The 12,489-nt window shown below is 54.3% G+C and overlaps 2 protein-coding genes across 4 annotated transcripts in view; both read right to left on the bottom strand.

Annotated features, from left to right (window-relative positions):
- Positions 1–367: 367 nt before the first annotated feature.
- Positions 368–7,439, bottom strand: pycr1b (pyrroline-5-carboxylate reductase 1b). 2 transcript variants are annotated; one of them, XM_030352200.1, is made up of 9 exons: positions 7,243–7,421; positions 6,955–7,076; positions 6,759–6,829; positions 6,322–6,501; positions 5,371–5,478; positions 2,269–2,382; positions 1,751–1,843; positions 1,247–1,410; positions 368–733 (listed from the first exon to the last, which is right to left on the bottom strand). In XM_030352200.1, exons 2-9 carry the CDS (start codon positions 7,019–7,021, stop codon positions 562–564), a joined length of 969 nt encoding a protein of 322 aa, XP_030208060.1. In that variant the 5' UTR covers positions 7,022–7,076; positions 7,243–7,421; the 3' UTR covers positions 368–561. The 2 variants fall into 2 exon arrangements, with proteins under 2 accessions (XP_030208060.1, XP_030208059.1); XM_030352199.1 differs by having other exon boundaries at positions 369–733; positions 6,955–7,031; positions 7,243–7,439.
- Positions 7,440–11,851: 4,412 nt separating this feature from the next.
- Positions 11,852–12,489, bottom strand: part of LOC115539726 (myeloid-associated differentiation marker-like protein 2) — a 3,824-nt gene continuing 3,186 nt past the window's right edge. For both annotated transcript variants that reach the window (XM_030350509.1, XM_030350510.1), the window contains exon 3: positions 11,852–12,489. This exon is cut by the window's right edge and continues 23 nt beyond it. In XM_030350509.1, coding sequence (XP_030206369.1) covers positions 11,858–12,489 — 632 coding nt within the window. In that variant the 3' untranslated portion in view covers positions 11,852–11,857.

Genomic DNA, 12,489 nt, shown 5'->3' with positions numbered 1-12,489 from the left:
CTTCTGGGGAATCTGTAAATGTGCGTGTCTGTGTCTGTAGACTGTAGTCTGTAGACTGTGTCTGTAGTCTGTAGTCTGTGTCTGTGTCTGTGTCTGTAGACTGTGTCTGTGTCTGTAGTCTGTAGTCTGTGTCTGTAGTCTGTGTCTGTGACTGTGTCTGTAGTCTGTGTCTGTAGTCTGTAGTCTGTGTCTGTAGTCTGTGTCTGTGACTGTGTCTGTTGTCTGTGTCTGTAGTCTGTGTCTGTAGTCTGTGTCTGTAGTCTGTGTCTGTAGTCTGTGTCTGTAGTCTGTGTCTGTAGTCTGTGACTGTAGTCTGTGTCTGTGACTGTGTCTGTAGTCTGTGTCTGTAGTCTGTGTCTGTGTCTGTGACTGTCTGTAGTCTGTGTCTGTAGTCTGTGTCTGTGTCTGTGTCTGTGTCTGTGTCTGTAGTCTGTGTCTGTGTCTGTAGTCTGTGTGACGGTGTCTGTCTGCTGTCATGTCTGTAGTCTGTCCACTGTGCTTGGGGAGGTGGGCCCCTCCTCTCAGGGGGTCCCCCCCTCCTCTCCGGGGGTCCCCCTTCCTCTACTTCTTGGTGACCCCGGAGCTGCGGCTGTTGACGTTGAGGCCCGGTCTGGCCGCCCCCCCGACCCCCCCGACCCCCCCGACCCCGGGCTGGGCCAGCACCTTGTCCAGGGTGGTCCTCTTGATGGCCGCTGGGGAGATGCTCTCCTGGTCCGCCAGGAACTGGAGCTCCCTGGAGGAGCACATGAACAGGGTGGGTTACTACTGACCTGTAGGGTCCAGAGTGGGGACCCCTAGAGTAGGGACCCCCAAAGAGGGGGGACCCCCACAGAATAGGGACCTCCACAGAGGGGGGACCTCTAAAGTGGGGACCCCCAGAGTGGGAACCCCCAGAGTAGGGACCCCCAAAGTGGGGGGACCCCACAGAGAGGGGACTCTGGTGGTCCCTACTCTGATGATGGGGACCTCTAGAATGGGGACCCCCACAGAGTAGGGACCCCCAAAGAGGGGGGACCCCCACAGAATAGGGACCCCCACAGAGGGGGGGACCTCTAAAGTGGGGACCCCCCAGAGTAGGGACCCCACAGAGAGGGGACCACCACAGGGTGGGGACCCCCAGATTGGGAACCCCCAGAGTAGGGACCCCACAGAGTGGGGTCCATCAAAGAGTAGGGACCCCCACAGAGTGGGGTCCACCACAGAGTAGGGACCCCCAGTGGGGTCCCGGGTCCCCGTCCTCCCTCACCTGGTCCGGATGCACGAGGCCTCCACGGCGTTGATGAGAAGGCTGCGGAACCCTCCGCTCTCCAGGAAGTGGAGGGCGTGGATGGTGGCGCCCCCTGGGGAGCACACGTTGTCCTTCAGCTGGCCCGGGTGCTGCTCCGAGTCCAGCAGCATCTTAGCAGCACCCTGGGGAGAAGAGGGGGAGGGACCGGCGGGAGGATCGATCAGAGTGAACGGTGGATCAATCAGAGTGAAGAGAGGATCAATCAGAGTGAACGGAGGATCAATCAGAGTGAACGGAGGATCAATCAGAGTGAACAGAGGATCAATCAGAGTGAACGGAGGATCAATCAGACTGAACGGAGGATCAATCAGAGTGAAGAGAGGATCAATCAGAGTGAAGAGAGGATCAATCAGAGTGAAGAGAGGATCAATCAGAGTGAACGGAGGATCAATCAGAGTGAACGGAGGATCAATCAGAGTGAACAGAGGGCTCCATACTGGTGGTTCCCCAGTCCTCACTGACCAGTAGGGCCTGGGCTCCCAGTCTGACCGCCAGTCGTCTGGGCAGACCCATCTTCACCCCTCCATCAGCCAGGGCGTCCAGGGCGGTGAAGGCCTGAGGAGGAACAGACTGTCAGCAGGACGCCATGACGACGGGCCGACAGACTGTCAGCAGGACGCCATGACGACGGACCAACAGACTGTCAGCAGGACGCCATGACGACGGACCAACAGACTGTCAGCAGGACGCCATGACGACGGACCAACAGACCGTCAGCAGGACGCCATGACGACGGACCAACAGACTGTCAGCAGGACGCCATGACGACGGACCAAAAGACTCTCAGCAGAACGCCATGACGACGGACAACAGCGCTCAGCTACAGCTGCATGGATATCTTTAGAAAATATCTTTATCAATTCCCAGAATGATCATTACGTTGTTGACTGAATGATAGTTTAAATGTGTCAAAACAGCTCCATCACGACTGTGTGTCAATGAGCCCTCCTCAGTAGGCCACAGAGCTGTCCGTCACTCACGTAGGCGGGCCCGCTGCCGCTCAGGCCAGTGACGGCGTCGATGAGGTCCTCCTCCACCTCCGTGCAGAACCCAACGCTGCCCATCAGCTGCTCTAGGAGACGCCCATCCTCCAGCTGACAGACAGACCATCAACACAGAGAGACAGACCATCAACACAGAGAGAGAGAGACCGACCATCAACACAGAGAGAGACAGAGACAGACCATCAACACAGAGAGAGAGACAGAGACAGACCATCAACACAGAGAGAGAGACAGACCATCAACACAGAGAGAGACACAGACCATCAACACAGAGAGAGAGAGACAGACCATCAACACAGAGAGAGACAGAGACAGACCATCAACACAGAGAGAGAGACACAGACCATCAACACAGAGAGAGAGACAGACCATCAACACAGAGAGAGACAGACCATCAACACAGAGAGAGAGACACAGACCATCAACACAGAGAGAGACACAGACCATCAACACAGAGAGAGACAGACCATCAACACAGAGAGAGAGAGACAGACCATCAACACAGAGAGAGACACAGACCATCAACACAGAGAGAGAGACAGACCATCAACACAGAGAGAGACACAGACCATCAACACAGACAGAGAGAGAGACAGACCATCAACACATAGAGAGAGAGACAGACCATCAACACAGAAAGAGACACAGACCATCAACACAGAGAGAGAGAGACAGACCATCAACACAGAGAGAGAGACAGAGAGAGACAGACCATCAACACAGAGAGAGAGAGACAGACCATCAACACAGAGAGAGACACAGACCATCAACACAGAGAGAGACACAGACCATTAACACAGAGAGAGAGAGAGAGACAGACCATCAACACAGAGAGAGAGAGACAGACCATCAACACAGAGAGAGAGACAGACCATCAACACAGAGAGAGACACAGACCATCAACACAGAGAGAGAGACACAGACCATCAACACAGAGAGAGAGAGACAGACCATCAACACAGAGAGAGAGACAGAGAGAGAGAGAAAGACCATCAACACAGAGAGAGAGAGACAGACCATCAACACAGAGAGAGAGACAGAGAGAGAGACAGACCATCGACACAGAGAGAGAGAGACAGACCATCAACACAGAGAGAGACACAGACCATCAACACAGAGAGAGAGAGAGACCATCAACACAGAGAGAGAGACAGAGAGAGAGACAGACCATCAACACAGAGAGAGAGAGACAGACCATCAACACAGAGAGAGACACAGACCATCAACACAGAGAGAGACACAGACCATCAACACAGAGAGAGACAAAGACCATCAGCACAGAGAGAGAGAGACAGACCATCAACACAGAGAGAGAGACAGACCATCAACACAGAGAGAGAGACACAGACCATCAACAGAGAGAGAGAGACACAGACCATCAACACAGAGAGAGAGAGACAGACCATCAACACAGAGAGAGACACAGACCATCAACACAGAGAGAGAGACAGACCATCAACACAGAGAGAGAGACACAGACCATCAACACAGAGAGAGACAGAGACCATCAACACAGAGAGAGAGACGCAGACCATCAACACAGAGAGAGAGACAGAGACAGACCATCAACACAGAGAGAGAGAGAGACAGACCATCAACACAGAGAGAGAGAGACAGACCATCAACACAGAGAGAGAGAGACAGACCATCAACACAGAGAGAGAGACAGACCATCAACACAGAGAGAGAGAGACAGACCATCAACACAGAGAGAGAGACAGAGAGAGAGAGAGAGAGAGAGACAGACCATCAACACAGAGAGAGAGACAGAGAGAGAGAGAGACAGAGAGAGAGACAGAGAGAGAGACAGAGAGAACACAGACAGAGAAAGAGACAGAGAGAGAGACAGAGAGAGAGACAGACCATCAACACAGAGAGAGAGAGAGAGAGAGAGACAGACCATCAACACAGAGAGAGAGAGAGAGAGAGAGAGACAGACCATCAACACAGAGAAAGAGAGAGAGAGAGACAGAGAGAGAGAACACAGACAGAGACAGAGACAGAGACAGAGAGAGAGACAGAGACAGAGACAGAGAGAACACAGACAGAGAGAGAGACAGAGAACACAGACAGAGACAGAGACAGAGACAGAGACAGAGACAGAGAACACAGACAGAGAACATCAGCATCACTGAGGCTCAAGGAATCAACCTCAAAGATCACTGAGGCTGCCCACAAACACCTCATCACCTTAGAGATCACTGAGGCTGCCCACAAACACCTCATCACCTTAAAGATCACTGAGGCTGCCCACAAACACCTCATCACCTTAAAGATCACTGAGGCTGCCCACAAACACCTCATCACCTTAAAGATCACTGAGGCTCCTCTCAAGTCTTCCTCTGCCTCGTTTCCAACAGGCCGACTGGTTCCGTTCCCCTCAGCCCGCTTATATAGGCGTTTCTATCGCCAAAAGTGGGGCAAGGTCCCAAAATATAGAGTCTGACTGCTAGACTAGAGCCTGACTGCTAGACTAAAGCCTCACCACTAGACTAGAGTGACCACTAGACTAGAGTCTGACTGCTAGACTAGAGCCTGTCTGCTAGACTCGAGTCTGACTGACCACCAGACTAGTGACCGCTAGTCTAGAGTGACCACCAGTCTAGAGTGACCACTAGTCTAGAGTGACCACTAGTCTAGAGTGACCACCAGACTAGAGTGACCACTAGTCTAGAGTGACCACCAAACTAGAGTGACCACAAGACTAGAGTGACCACCAGTCTAGAGTGACCACCAGACTAGAGTGACCACCAGACTAGAGTGACCACTACTCTAGAGTGACCACTACTCTAGAGTGACCACTGGACTAGAGTGACCACCGGACTAGAGTGACCACTACTCTAGAGTGACCACTACTCTAGAGTGACCACTACTCTAGAGTGACCACTACACTAGAGTGACCACTACTCTAGAGCGACTACCAGACTAGAGTGACCACCAGACTAGAGTGACCACTACTCTAGAGTGACCACCTGACTAGAGTGACCACCAGACTAGAGGTGGTCTCTGTCTCTCTCTCTCTCTCTCTCTCTCTGTCTCCCTCTCTGGTCTGCAGTAGGGTCCCTGGACCCGGCTCACCTCGGCGTGGGTCCCAGTAGCGTAGACGGTGGCTCCCTCCCTCACCACCACCGGCGTGTTGGTCATGCACCGCATCACCTTGGGGGCGGCACGGTGCTGAAGGAGCTTCTGCCCTCCGAGAGGAGAGAGGACAGACACAGACACAGACAGACAGACACAGACACAGACACAGAGACAGAGACAGAGACAGAGACAGACACAGAGACAGACACAGAGAGAGACACAGAGACAGAGAGAGAGAGACAGAGACAGACAGACAGACAGAGACACAGACACAGAGACAGAGACAGAGACAGACAGAGAGAGAAGGAGAGGGAGAGGAACCATGGAGAGAAGAAGCAGAGAGCCACATTATTAATATATAGAAAGGTTCTCTTACCGAGAGCCAATGTGAGTTTTATCATTTAATTCATGAGCCATAAGAATAAGAATGTGCCCTTTGACGTCAGATGGTAGCCAGGTGTTCAGGTGTGGTTGAAGTCTACGACCACACCTGTTCTACACCTAGTTCTACACCTGGTTCTACACCTGGTTCTACACCTGGTCAGCGATAAACTGAGTGAAAAGTGGCGTTGGGACAGTTCCACCTCAACGGGTTAAATTATCTAAATAAATAGGAATGGACAGACAGACAGACCTTCTCTATGGAGCTGACAGACGGACAGACAGACAGACCGGCAGACAGACAGACAGGCAGACAGACAGACAGACAGACAGCCAGACCGGCAGACAGACAGACCGGCAGGCAGACAGACTGGCAGACAGACAGACAGGCAGACAGGCAGACAGACAGACCGGCAGGCAGACAGACCGACAGACAGACAGACTGGCAGACAGACAGACAGGCAGACAGGCAGACAGACAGACCGGCAGGCAGACAGACCGACAGACAGACAGACCGGCAGACAGACAGGCAGACAGGCAGACAGGCAGGCAGACAGGCAGACAGACCTTCTCTATAGAGCTGATGGTGACCCCGGCAGCACAGGAGACGATGAGGTGGCGGTCCTCGATGTCGGGGCCGATCTCGTCCAGGACGAAGGGGATGATGTGAGGCTTCACGGCCAGGAACAGCACGTCGCTCTTAGCAACCGTCTCCTTGTTGCTGGTCGTCAGGTTCACGCCCATTTTCTATAGCGAGGAGGAGGCAACACAGCGAGGGAGGGATGGTTATACTGCACGCCCCTGTGCCTGAATACTCCTAGTGCTCAGGGTTAGTTCACTGGTTTAAAGAAAGAAAGAATAGAATCCATTAACAGCTTTACTCACAATAAAACAGTAAACTAACCACTAACATGTACGGACTATGAGAGTATTCAGCCACAATAACAGTCACTCACTCATCCTCTCACACCACCCAACGGTTCAGGTAAACACGGTTGTCTCACCCTCAGCCCGGCCACGGTGGGCAGGTCGGTGTCCGGAGACGAGGCCGTGATCCTGTGGGTGGCGATGACCCCTGGGAGGGAGGGGGAGGTCATTAACAACGAGGGGGTGAGGGTCTGAATAATGAGTGGGTGAGTGGGTATTGACTGACTGACGGAGTATAATGAGTGACTGAGTGAATAACTGAGTGAGTTTCACCTGCGGCCGTGAATCCCTTCACCAGCGCGTGGGCCAGCTGACCCGCTCCGATGAATCCCACGCTCATCCTTCCCGTCCTACCAATCAATCAATCAATCGATCACAGCTGTCAACTGTCAACACTCATTCACCAAATCATCATGATACACACGCACACGCACACGCACACCCACACACACACACACACACACACAGTAGTCATGCCCTCCATGCCACCAATGTTTTGGTTGCCGAGACATCATAACTAGTCGGAATAACGACAACATCCGGTCCTATTCCAATATTTACCTTGATGTCCGTTAACACCTGACGTCCTTTAACGGATACGACTGTGATACCGCTCTTTCCGACACAATAAAGCGCTTAATCAGACACAATAAAGCGCTCCTGGGTGTCAACGTGGCTTCCTCTTCCCTCAGCCCCAATGCGCTCCTGAACGGTGACCGACGTGTGGGCCAGCAAATCCAGGAGAGCTTGTTGTTGCTCTCGTCCAATGCTACGAGTTGTAGGCGTTACTTATCGTTTCGTCACGTCCAATTGCATCAGCCTCCTCAATGAAAGATATCGAGCAGAGCATGCTGGGTAATAAAATACCATTCAGGGCAGATGAACCCTTTTGAATCCCTCGGTAATATTTAATGTGCCACGTTGTGTGACTGGGCTTAGAGGGACTATTTTTTTGATTTAGGATTTTATTTTAGGATTTTACAAATATTGCCTTTCCTGAACTTATAATATATTACACAATTAGTTGTAGGCCTATTTATGCATGTATATTTTAGTCTGGCTGGCTCGCACACATGCCGTACGCACGCACGCACGCACGCGAGAACACGCACAAACACACACCAACACCCACCCACACACACGCACGCACGCACGCACACACACACACACACACACACACACACACACACACACACACACACACACACACACACACACACACACACACACACCCACACACACACACACACACACACACACACACACACACACACACACACACAGTCCTTTATTATTTGCCACCCTATTGCAGAAACCTTCATCTAAACATGTGAGCGTCCGTCAGACGGAGGGGGCCTTCCCGGTGTCCACTGGGGGGGGGGGCTGGTCTATATTTACCGCAGCAGAACAGCTGTCAGCGACGCTTCCTTCCCAGGGGAAAATAATACATAGCCGGAGGTTATGTGAAATTGCCAGCAGATTTAGTTTAGTTACTCTTTTCCTTTGGTTGGCTATTTATTTATTTATTGTATTTGACTGTAGGAAATGTGGGAAATATGTCAGATTTTTTTTACAATATATATTCTATATATTTATAGAGTTATATATTCTATCTATTTTTTGATATTATTTCTTAATACTAGTGAATATTAGACAAGAATAAAAATATTTTATTTCCTTTTTTCCTAACCATTATTTTCCTTCCTCTTTAGGTGATCGTGAGGCCTACGGCTCCAGCTGGTAGAGCCCTAGAGCTCTGTGGACGGCCCCGTTCCTCCAGCCTGTGGACGGCCCCGTTCCTCCAGCCTGTGGACGGCCCCGTTCCTCCAGCCTGTGGACGGCCCCGTTCCTCCAGCCTGTGGACGGCCCCGTTCCTCCAGCCTGTGGACGGCCCCGTTCCTCCAGCCTGTGGACGGCCCCGTTCCTCCAGCCTGTGGACGGCCCCGTTCCTCCAGCCTGTGGACGGCCCCGTTCCTCCAGCCTGTGGACGGCCCCGTTCCTCCAGCCTGTGGACGGCCCCGTTCCTCCAGCCTGTGGACGGCCCCGTTCCTCCAGCCTGTGGACGGCCCCGTTCCTCCAGCCTGTGGACGGCCCCGTTCCTCTAGCCTGTGGACGGCCCCGTTCCTCCAGCCTGTGGACGGCCCCGTTCCTCCAGCCTGTGGACGGGCCCGTTCCTCCAGCCTGTGGACGGCCCTGTTCCTCCAGCCTGTGGACGGCCCTGTTCCTCCAGCCTGTGGACGGGCCCGTTCCTCCAGCCTGTGGACGGCCCTGTTCCTCCAGCCTGTGGACGGGCCCGTTCCTCCAGCCTGTGGACGGGCCCGTTCCTCCAGCCGGTAGAGCCCTAGAGCTCTGTGGACGGGCCCGTTCCTCCAGCCTGTGGACGGCCCTGTTCCTCCACAGGGCTCCAACACCAGCCCTCTGACCGCGCTGAGCTGTCGTCCTGTTCCAGAGAAACTGTGTTTTTCTCACATCCTTATCTTCAACAAAATGACAATTTATTGTCTGTGACTAGACTCCCTCATTACCCCCAGAACAGACACACTAACACGCAGACACTCACACACACACACACACACAGACACACACACACACACACACACTCACACACACACACACACACACACACTCACACACACACACACACACACACACACACACACACACACACACACACACACACACACACACACACACACACACACACACACACACACACACACACACACACACACACACAGACAAACACAATGACTTCCCAAAGTCAATTTAATACTTTCTGCTTCACTGCTCTTCCACTTTAGATTAAACACGTGTGGCAAGCGACACAATGCCTCTCTCTCTCTCTCTCTTCCTCTCCCTCTCTCCCTTTCACTCTTTCTCTCTCTCCTTCTCTCTCTCTGTCTCTCCCTCTACCTCTCGCGTTCTCTCTCTCTCTCTCTCTTTCTCTCTCTATCCCACTCGCTTTCTCTCTCTCACCCTCGCTCTCTCTCTATCTCTCCCTCTCCCTTTATCTGTCCGTCTCTTTCTGTCTCTCTCTCCCTCTCTGTCTCTCCTCTTTCTGTCGCAACAGAACACACAGAAGGGATGTATTAAAGTTCCTGAGTGTACGAGCACACGAGGAACACGGGCCGTAGTTAAAGATGTGGAACTGCATGATTAGGGCCTCGGGTGTGTGTTTGTGTGTGATCGAATATGCATGTGTGTGTGGGCACAGTGCATGTATGGTGTGTGTGTGTGTGTGTGTGTGTGTGTGTGTGCGCGGGCACAGTGCATGCATGGTGTGCGTGTGTGTGGGGGGGCACAGTGAATGCATGGTGTTTGTGTGCGTGCATAATTTTGTGTGTATGTGTGTATTCATGTGTGTTCACAAGAGCGCCACAGCTTAAGTGTGATTAATTAAATGTGCATTAAACATGGAGATGACTTCGTCTGTGGGGCATGGCTCACGCTCTAACTTGTGGAAGTAGCGGTAAAGTGGGGCCTAGAGATAGGCCTAACCCTAACCCTCTCCTGGAGGGTTAGGGTTAGGGTTAGGGTTAGCCTAACCCTAACCCTAACCCTAACGCTCTGTTGGGACGACAGGTGGACGCCTTTCCATCAGGAGTTCATCAGACCACCGGAATCACAACAGAGGCTGAGTGTGTGTGAGTGTAAAGTGTGTGTGTGTGCGTGTGTTAACGTGTGTGTCTCTGGAGGGATGTGATCAGTGCAGTGAGCCAGTGGCCCCCCTGCTGCCCCAGGCTGCTCCACGTCGGCCCCTCAGCTCGGGGGTTCACTGATCAGACGGAGTCGGGGCCTCAGGGGTCACGACCTGAGACACCAGCTCAGACGCACAAAGGAAACGAGGCTTCAACATCCAGTTTATAGTCCAAACCACAGGTTACACCACAGACACCAGACGCAGAAACCAGGCGGCAACAAAGCAATACACAGAAATACTATATTTATATATAAACAAATATACATAATATATGGATGGATATAAAACAGTAAGTAATACAAAAAACATTTGTCTCCAGGACATATACAAACAATATGTCGCCAATATTACAGGAAGGGAAGGAACGAAGCGATTAAGGAAGGAAGAGAAGGAAGAGAAGGAGGCATCTTAAAAACACTCACAGCTGTAAAGGGTGAGAGAGAGCTATTATATATATACATATATATATATAAATAGGAAGAGAGAGAGAGAGAGAGAGAGAGAGAGAGAGAGAGAGAGAGAGAGACAGCTGCAAAATATCTTGTTTTATCGTTTAGGGAGGGGATAAAAATGCAGCCAGACTCCGACCAGCTCACGCCAGAGAGGTCCTTCTGTGTACAGCGACTGGAGGACAGAGTGTGTGTCTGGTATGTGTGTGTCAGAGTGTGTGTGTGTCAGAGTGTGTGTCTGGTATGTGTGTGTCTGGTATGTGTGTGTCAGGTATGTGTGTGTCAGAGTGTGTGTCTGGTATGTGCGGCCTCCCAGGGATGCAGCTTGAGGCCTCTGTGAGGTGCGGCTCAGCGGACACATCTCGACGGGTTGGAGGGCGGGCCCCTCGGCACGCCGTAGCCAATCAGAGTCTTCTCACAGAGTTCAGATCGTCAGGTGGTCCAGTGATCGCTGAGCTCCTGGTCGACGCCCGCTGGACCGGTCAGATGCTCTGGCCTTCTGAGGGGTTCACGTGACGTAGCTCGGGGTTCTCCCCGCCACGCCCCGGGGTCTCTGGGGCAACAGCCGGGGACAACAGCCGGGGGCAACAGCCGGTATACACCGGGGGCTACACTGGGGCTACACTGGGGCTACACTGGGGGCTACACTGGGGCGACACCGGGGGCTACACCCGGGGGCTACACCCGGGGGCTACACTGGGGGCTACACCGGGGGCTACACCGGGGGGTACACCGGGGGGTACACCGGGGGCTACACTGGGGGCTACACTGGGGGCTACACCGGGGGCTACACTGGGGCGACACCGGGGGCTACACCCGGGGGCTACACCCGGGGGCTACACTGGGGGCTACACTGGGGGCTACACCGGGGGCTACACCCGGGGGCTACACTGGGGGCTACACTGGGGGCTACACCGGGGGCTACACTGGGGGCTACACCGGGGGCTACACTGGGGCGACACCGGGGGCTACACCGGGGGCTACACCGGGGGCTACACTGGGGGCTACACTGGGCTACACCCGGGGGCTACACCCGGGGGCGGGGGGCCCCGGGGGCGCGGGGCCCCGGGGGCGGCCTCTGGGAGTACAGGAGGTCGGCGGCGTACAGGCCGAGGTTCAGGAAGGAGAGGACGGAGACCACCAGCTGGCTGTCCCAGACGCAGCCCCCCCGCGGGCAGGACGCTGGGCGCCAGGGCGAGCCGTACTTGCTGTCGAAGCAGAGCACGGGCCAGGCCACGGAGGCGCTGAGGTAGAGCAGCAGGGCCAGCAGGCCGTACGCCCCCAGCAGGCGGTCCCAGGGCAGGCAGCGCAGCGCCCCGGTGCGGCCACACACCGCCAGCAGCACCAGCAGCGAGGTGAGGCCGAAGCAGCCCGCCCACACCGCCACGCAGCAGACCAGCCCGGGCCGGCCCGCCAGCCCCCCGCCGTTGGCCACGCCCCCGAAGATCACGCACGCCACGAAGGCCTGCACCACCTTCAGGACCCCCGGGGGCGTGGCCATGTAGCCGGCGGCGGCGGCCTGGCCGGGCCGGCGGGACAGCACCACCTCCGCCCCGTAGGCCAGCGTGGCCGCCATGGAGCAGGTCGCCACGGCGATGCGGAAGTTGCGAACCTCGCAGCCGGCGTACGGGCACTCAGAGCTGACGAAGTAGAGCGGGT

Source organism: Gadus morhua, chromosome 3, assembly GCF_902167405.1.
Source record: "Gadus morhua chromosome 3, gadMor3.0, whole genome shotgun sequence".
NCBI lineage: Eukaryota > Metazoa > Chordata > Actinopteri > Gadiformes > Gadidae > Gadus > Gadus morhua.
The sequence above is the reverse complement of the archived record's forward strand: the minus strand, read 5'-3'. Positions and strand labels throughout refer to the sequence as shown.